The 8,540-nt window shown below is 27.5% G+C and overlaps 5 protein-coding genes across 5 annotated transcripts in view; 2 read left to right on the forward strand and 3 right to left on the reverse strand.

Annotated features, from left to right (window-relative positions):
* Positions 1–2,154, reverse strand: part of ENU1_169060 (tyrosine kinase, putative) — a gene marked incomplete at both ends in the record, with an annotated part of 2,542 nt that extends 388 nt beyond the window's left edge. Inside the window, one exon of the mRNA XM_008861083.1 lies at positions 1–2,154. This exon is cut by the window's left edge and continues 388 nt beyond it. Coding sequence (XP_008859305.1) covers positions 1–2,154 — 2,154 coding nt within the window.
* A 253-nt stretch (positions 2,155–2,407) lies between these two features.
* Positions 2,408–3,021, reverse strand: ENU1_169070 (vacuolar sorting protein 29, putative; the record flags this gene model as incomplete). Its single annotated transcript, XM_008861084.1, has 2 exons — positions 2,408–2,962; positions 3,019–3,021. The coding sequence occupies 2 exons, from the start codon at positions 3,019–3,021 to the stop codon at positions 2,408–2,410; spliced, it is 558 nt and encodes a 185-aa protein (XP_008859306.1).
* Positions 3,022–3,265: 244 nt separating this feature from the next.
* On the forward strand, positions 3,266–4,774 carry ENU1_169080 (hypothetical protein; the record flags this gene model as incomplete). The annotated part of the gene is made up of 1 exon (XM_008861085.1): positions 3,266–4,774. The coding sequence occupies one exon, from the start codon at positions 3,266–3,268 to the stop codon at positions 4,772–4,774; it is 1,509 nt and encodes a 502-aa protein (XP_008859307.1).
* Positions 4,775–4,851: 77 nt separating this feature from the next.
* On the forward strand, positions 4,852–5,842 carry ENU1_169090 (cation transporter, putative; the record flags this gene model as incomplete). Its single annotated transcript, XM_008861086.1, has 2 exons — positions 4,852–5,450; positions 5,497–5,842. 2 exons carry the CDS (start codon positions 4,852–4,854, stop codon positions 5,840–5,842), a joined length of 945 nt encoding a protein of 314 aa, XP_008859308.1.
* Positions 5,843–5,889: 47 nt separating this feature from the next.
* On the reverse strand, positions 5,890–7,662 carry ENU1_169100 (hypothetical protein; the record flags this gene model as incomplete). Its single annotated transcript, XM_008861087.1, has 1 exon — positions 5,890–7,662. One exon carries the CDS (start codon positions 7,660–7,662, stop codon positions 5,890–5,892), a length of 1,773 nt encoding a protein of 590 aa, XP_008859309.1.
* Positions 7,663–8,540: the final 878 nt, after the last annotated feature.

The following is an 8,540-nucleotide window of genomic DNA, read 5'->3' on the forward strand; positions in this document are numbered from 1 at the left end:
CAATTGATCAGATAATGAACAAGTACATAATATTTTAATCTTAAATCTAACTTGAATAGCATTTCCAGGTTTCAAAGTAGAATTATTTGGAGTGATAATAATATCATATCTATGAGATGGAGTATAATGGAATTCAAAATAATATTCTTTCTTTGACATATTAGCTAAATTAACTGTTTCTTCATATTCTTGATCAACAACTGCTTTAGATTTAGCCAAATTAAATGTTAATTCCCATTTATCTGTTTTTAATGGGAATTTTTCATTATCTGCTCCAAGAAGCATTAACTCAAGATCTGATGATACGTGGAATGGTTTAATAGCAGTAGACTCTGCTTTAACACTTTTTCTTCTTCTCCACCAAATAATCCCAATAATTACTATGAGAATTATAATAATGATAATAACAGCTATTACTATTAATGGAATTATTAATCCCCAATTTGTTTTTGAACATGACATTGACCCTGCATCTAAACTATATCCATCTTCACATGTAGCACATTTATCTCCTGAACAAGTAGCACAATGTTCTAATTCATTACAAGAAAAACATTCTCCATTTTTAACATATTGATCCTCTGTGTCACAAAGTAAACAAATTACTCTTTGTTCATTTGTTGACCACTGACATTTAGAACATCCACTAGGGCATACAGTACAATTTGCTTGAGTGTTGTCATCTAAGTTAATCCAATATCCATCATTACAAACTTCACATCCAGATGTTCCAGCTTGACATGTCATATTAATTTCACTTTGTTGTTTACATAATGAATTTACTTTATTTCCTGTATAATTTCTTGGTAAATAATAATCTTTTGCACAAGTTAAACACGAATTATTCTTTTCACAAGTATCACATGATATATCACATGAAGTACATTCTTGTTCTAGTCCATCTGCAGAAGTGGCAATAAAGTGTTTTGCTATACATTCGGTACAATACCCCATTTCTGTAGAAACGCAAGTTTTTTTATCATTTTCAATACATTCATAATGATAGTTTCCATTTGTATCATCAACCTTTTTAAGAAGATAATTATCTATACAAGCAGTACAATGATTTGATTCTTTTTCACATAATTTACAATGTTCTTCACATGGTTGACAAGTTTGTGAACCTTCAGGAATATAATAACCTGAATCATTTTGATGTTCTATAACTAGTTCATTATTACATTCTTTACATCCAGATTCATCAGCTAATCTACAATGAGAATCCATATGTACACATGTTGTTTTCCCTTTAACAAAGTAATAATTTGTTGAACAACTTAAACAATGATCAGATGTTCCAACGCAAGTACTACAATTAGAACTACATTTTTGACATGTATAATCTAAACCAAAATAATATCCTTTTTCACATTCTGTACATCCAAAAATTGGACTACCTTGTAAACAATGTAAACTTGAAGCATCAGAACAACTTCCACTATTCATAATTTTATCATGCTCACATTCAGAACATTTTAAAGAATTACTTTGAGTGTCTTCATAACATACATTACATCCATCTTGACATTTAAAACATTTACCATTCTTAAGATAATAACCATCAATACATTTTTCACAATGATCATCTTTAGAATATACTGGATCACAATTATCAATTGGAATACATTCATATAAACTATTTGATTCTGTTAAAATAGTTTTGTTACTGCACTTAAAACAATTTGTACTCGATGTACATAACTCACAATTATTAAAACATTTTTGACAACTTCTTGTTGCTGAATCAAAATAACTTCCATCATTACATCTTCCACATAATTCTGCATTATTAGAATCACTACAATCAATACATTTGTCTTGAGTATTAGATAGATATAATTGTTTTCCTTCAGCATCTTTATCACAAATAAAACATTTAGTATCATTACAATATTTACATCCATTAATGAGACTGTTGCAATCTTTACATTCATTATCCTTTAAATAATATCCGTCGTTGCATTGAACACATATGTTTTCGTCTTGAAAGTGACAATTAGGAACATCATCTGGTTTACATATTAAACTAGGAACAACTGCTCCTTCTGGGAAGTCTAAGTAGAGATGACACCCTGTACTACATTCAGTACAATGGTTAGAATCAAATGAAGATTTACAACTACATTCAGTAGCACTTGTAAGTGAATAAACCATTATAAAACAAAAAATAATAATTGTTTGAATCATTTCTTAATTGAGTATTTTTTGTAGTTTCGTAATTTCCAAACAAACTTAAAAACCAACTTACAATTCTACTTCACCTTATTCTTTTTAATTTAAATCTACTCTTTAATTTATCAGAACTTTTCCTATTATTCATCATAACTTTAAATAACGTTGATTTGAAAAGAATATAGATAAATATCGTTTTATATAACAAAAATAAAAAGATAAAAAGGAAGTGAACTTATTGTTGTTGTTTCTTATTGAAATCAACTCTTTCACATTTAACAGAACCATCAACTAAGGTATATTCATAAATGGTTAATTCTGAATCATTAATTTCAAGTAACATAAAAGAAGGGACTGGATTGTCTACTAAAGGAGAATAAGCGCCAGTAGCACTACCTGGATTAAGGAAATATTTCCCACCTACTTCTTTTGTTTCTAATTTATGAGTATGACCAGTAATTAAAATATCAACATCAAGTTGTCTTTGATAAATAGCAAGTGCTTCACGATCTCCCCAAGGGATAACTTGATGACCATGCATTAATCCAATTTTGAAATTTCCTATTTTAATTACTTCAGTTTCATTAAGTCCTTGCATCTCATCAAAATCTCCTTTAACAACATGAACTTCACGTGCAAGAGTTCTCAAAATATCATATGTCTCTTTTCCACAAAGATTCCCTGTACAAAGAACAGTTTGAATTCTTCCAGTATTTAATCGATCAAGAAATACTTGTGGAATAGCAGCACTCCTATGTGGAACATGAAAATCTCCAATAACAAGTACAAGCTAACAACAATAAATATTTGTATCATCTCTCTTTCTCAATTATACATCTAACAAACCATATGAAATCTTCTTTATTTAGTTCTTCATCTTTTTAAGATCCTTTGAGAATTTTCTTATTTTTTTTTCTATTTTTCAGTTTTTTTTATAATTGTTAATAACAAAATAATAATTATTTTTTGTTTTTTATTTGCGAATAAAAAAAATTGAAATTATTAAAAACTAAAAAAGAATGAAATAGAAAACGAAGTTAGTTATTTCTAGAATAAAAATTAGTACAAAACAACAAAAACAAAAAATGTAGTTATGAAATTTTTATTAGGATCACCACTTTTTTTATTATTTACTATATTTTGTGATGCTTTTTGTTTGCAAGAGGCAATGATTGGAGTAATTAATGATAAAGATGTAGGTTCTTCAGGAGGACAGTATTATGTTAAAGAAATTTGTTATAATGATATACCAAACTATGAAAAAGAATTATACTCATACACTATACAACAGACATGTTATGTTCATAAAGATTATATGTATTTTCAGAAAGATGGGTTAAATATTTCTAGATGTGGTCAGTGTTTAGAAATTAAAGGTCCAGTTGGAGATCCATTATATTGTGTTGTAGCGGGATACTTTTATACTAACCATACAGTTAATCCTGATTGGTTAAATAAAACCGTTGGGGTAACACAAAAAGGGTATGACACTATTGCGTCTACCTTTAATGCAGCCATTACTATTTCAATGATTGAGGTAGTGTTACAACCTACAACCTGTCCTTTTAAAGTCTTCCCAAAATTATATGTAAAGAAACAAACTGACTCATATGAAATTACATTATTTAATTCGAATGCTAAAGATGAAAAGTTAGTTATCAATAAAGTTGAGTATCAACAAAACGAAAATGGTAGATACATTATTCCACAAAACAAAATTACCAGTTCAAGTCATGTTCAAATAGTTTCTGTTGAGGATGATGTCATTTCTATGACAAATGTAGATCTTACTCAAGAAAGTTATTTAACATTTCCTTCAAGGTTTATAACAAATACAAAGAGTGAATGCAGATATTGTGCCACTTTAAGTATTTATGATAAAGAAGAGGGTATTTCTGACATGAGATTTTTCCGATGGAAACTATATACTAAAATAAATGGTTTAATTAATAGGTTAGAACCTACAAATAAAGATGTTATTCTTTCAACAACAGAAGATGAATTAAGTATGTTCTTTTATTATGGAACACTTCATCAAATGTCAGGATCTTATCAGGAACTTCAATTTGAAGCAACTTTAGTTTCAGGAATATTAGACTTAATTCATGCTTCATTAGGAGCAAACACAAATACAAAAGAATTTAAGGAGAGTGATATTTTGGTTGACTGTGATAATTTACAATTTAAACAAATGACTAAAACAATTAATGGTTCTGAAAAGGTTTATATTAAGGTTATTTTAGATAATTCATGCACAGCATTTTCTAATGTCTTCTCTTTAAAATTTAAAACTTCTTCATCAACTAAATTTATTTTAGAACGTGCTCATTTAATTATGAATGATGATGTTGTTGATAAGAATTGTGATTGGGACTCAATGAATTGTGCCAATACTCAATGCACAATCACCAATGAATCATATGATGACTATACAGTATCTCCATGGAAAGAAGGTTGTCAACCTTCTTGTGGTACTTGTTCCACAGGTTATGTTTGTACTAAATCTGGGATGTGTGTTGAAGAACCAAATATGAATTTAAGAAGTAATGTCGCACCATTAATGATAACTATAATTGTGTTGATGAATATCTTTTTCATTTAAAATTCTTTTACATTAAATTAGGTTATTATTGTTTTATATCACAAAATATTATTTTTCATCTCAAAAATGAATAAACAATGCCAACATTTGCAGTTGAAGAACAATCTTCATTCTTTTCTAACTTAAAAAATGTTGTTTTAGCAACACGTAAAGATAAAATAAATATTGTGTATTTTGTTGTATTGATGGTTTTTGCATTACGAGAATTGATGGTAAGTGTTGATACAAATTCATTGGGATTACTTGTTAGTACGGTACATACAGCATTTTGCTTATTTTCTATTATTATTTATTATGCAGGAAAGATGTATGCACATAGAAGTTCTACTGAATCAATGACTTATGGGTTTCAACGAGTTGAACCTTTGTTAGGATTTATTAATGGATTTTTCTTAGTTCTTTTTTCTGCATTTACATTGATGCAATGTGTTGAAAGAATGATAGAGCCAGTGGCTATTGCAACAGAGCCAGATAGTATTCGTTCAATTATTAGTACAGTATGTTGGGGATTATTGATAAATGGAATTGGTTTGTGCTTCTTTTCAGACATTATTTTTGTTCGTGAGGCATCATCAACAACATCTTCTATCCCTCAATCACAAAAAAGATTTGTACTGTTTCATTTTATTCAAAATATTACAGTAATAACCATTTACTCTATTTCGTTTTGGTATCCGTTTGTCATTTTATGTTTTTTATTTTTAATCTTTTTATTAATTTAGTAGTGGCATCATTAGTTACGATGGACTATTTTCTATGGCAATGGCTTTCATTGTGATTTATATTGCTATTCCTATTCTTACTGCTAATGGAATGATTTTATTACAAACCTCTCCTCAAACTGTGTATCCTCAAATTTATGCTAAATTACAACAACTTCAACAATTAGATGGTGTATTAGAATATAAAAATGAACATTTTTGGACATTATCACCAAATAACTTTGTTGGATCAGTTGTAGTTGTGATTAATGAAGATGCAGACGAACAAACAATTCTTAAACAAGCTCATGAATTATTTGATTCAGTATTAAAAGACATTTGCATTCAAGTTCAGAAGCATAATTAATTCTTTTTTAAGATATTTTGAGTTTGTAAAAAGATGAAAAGATTTGATTAATGAATATATTTTGTCAAGATTGGGTCAGTTAATAAGAAGTCATATATAATATATCTTTGTGGACGTTCATAACTAAGTCTTTTAAATGAGTCAATAGCAGCTAGAATATGAGTGATATGTTTAATATTCTCTCTAAGTGGAATATCTTGATTTTTAATAATTCTTGGATTATATAAAACCAAGAGAAGACGTTGAGATGGATATAATACAAGGTCAGGACTCATTTTAATGAGTTCCTGTAATGAAGGAGTTATTGTTGGTTTTTGTTGAAGAGATTGTAATGTAGGATAAATGATAATTGGTGGATTAAAGATTGCCATTGAGTATTGAGGAGAATGTTGTATCAATAAATAATGTGATAAGGAAGACATTAATGGGTCAGGTGAATAGAGGGCTGATACACTGACAATATGAAGAATTTGAGCAAGGAGTTTAAATAAAGGATGGGTTTGTATTGGTTGATAATATCTAATCATATTAGGTAGTATCTTTAACATATCATCTTTATTAAATTGCATACAAGTGGATAATGCTAATGCTGGTGGATAATTATCAAAAAATTTAAAAGTGTCTTTGGTATGTCCAACTTTAATAGTTTCAATTCTAGTAAAAGGAGTTGCTTTTCCATCTTTTAAGAAAACATCAGTAAATACTACTTGAAAGTAATTTAGTGATATTGCTTTATTAAATGATAATATAAAATGGAAGTACGTAAATGGATTTAGTGAAGGCATTGGTTCATTTGGTTGAAAGAATTCATTGTGAAAATTTGCTTTGATAGAGTTATGTGAAAAAAATAAAAGTTTATTACCTCCTCTCGTTCTTACACATAATAACCTATCAAATAAATCTCGATAACAAATGTCTAAATGTTGTTGGTTGATGTTCCAAATATGTAAAGACCCACCAGTTTGTTCAATAATTTTATTTATTTTTATTATTTCACTACAATAAGAAGAAAATAAGATGAAATGAATTGGAAATTTGTAACGGACTTGTTCTATATCTATTTGTATAGTTTCTCTTACTATTTCACCACTAAAAAGACATATTCTCATATCACTCTCAAAAGTATTAATTTGACGAAGTAATTCATAACATTGTTCTGATTCGTGAATTCTATTATTAAAAGTCAGCATTGTATCAATAATATTATCAAAAGATAATTCATCTACTGTTTCTTCAAATCTAAAAGTATTTTCATTTATCATTTCGTTTAAACAAAAATTATCTTCTATGATTTCTTCTTGTGGAATAGTTATCAAATGAATTTGATTTCCTTTAAAAGACCCTAAATGAATTCCTTCATCATTTTCAACAACTATTAATAATTTTCTTTTAATGTGTTTCTTTTGTACACGTTTCCATAACTCTTTTAAACATTCTTTTACACAATTATCAGCTTCTTTCGGTTGCATGAATATTACAACAATAGTTTCAATAGAAATTTGTAATTTTGGTTTATTGTTATTGAAAAAGAAATTTGTTGGTTGACACATAGAAGGACAAACAACTAATGAATTTGATGTAAAATTTTTGTATGTAATAAACGTTGGGTTCATAGCTCCACAGACACAACAAAGAAATTCTCCATTTACCCGAAGATTAAAACAATTATCATAAGCACCACATTTATTACATTGAAATGGTTTTTTATCAATAACTTCCCCACATGGAAATGGAGGTTCACATTCAAATGGACGAAATGAAACTCCAAATGGAAATGTGATTGGATTAGTTACTTCATAGAATCGATTATATGTTAACATCTCAATAAATCACTTTTTTAGTTTTTTTTTCTTTCTTTTTGTTTTTTATGTTGAGAAACTTTCATAATTTCATTGAATGTATTAATTTATTTCAGTTGTTTAAGTGTATATCAGTTGTACATTTTCTTTACAAGAATTAAACATATTATATTTCTGTTGTTGTAAGAAAATACTCTAATAAAAATTATAAATGACTCAATGTTAATTATTTTTATTCTTTTTAAAAAAATTATATTAAAAATTCTTGTTCATTATACTAAAAATTCAACTCACTATTCATGTAATAACATCTTATTCTTTTATTGAATATAAAAATCACCAAACCATTAAAAATAAAATGGTTTGAAGTCGACTAAAATTATTTGTTGTATTTAGTAAATTCCTTTTAGTAAAAGAATTTTAATAAATTTTAATGGCTCATCATAAGCATGAAATAAAGAGTATAACAAATATGGAAAAACAAAGACAGAGTAGATGGACCGACAAATAAAAAGTGTTAATGAATACCCCCAAACAATACTTACAACGAATAAGAGATTTTTATTGCTTAGTATTGTTTTACCTCAACAAATATTAGAATAGAGTTATGATGACTTAATTTGTGTCTTGATAGAACCACTAAAATTTAGTACTAAATAATCTAATAAAAAAATAGTAATAATAACTCCTGTAAAGCTATGTTAATAAGTAAACAAAAACAAAACAAAGAGCTATTGTATAATTTGATGTAATAAAGAAGGTAAACTATAAATCATCAAATAGTCTAGAACCATTTTTTTCATTGTTCATTTTTTTTAAATGAAGTACTAAAGAGATGTATCAAGCTAAAAAATGGAGTTGTTGTAAGAAGAGAAATTATAACAATACAAATAATTGTA

This window comes from Entamoeba nuttalli (genome assembly GCF_000257125.1).
Source record: "Entamoeba nuttalli P19 unplaced genomic scaffold asmbl_7343, whole genome shotgun sequence".
Taxonomy (NCBI): Eukaryota; Evosea; order Mastigamoebida; family Endamoebidae; genus Entamoeba; species Entamoeba nuttalli.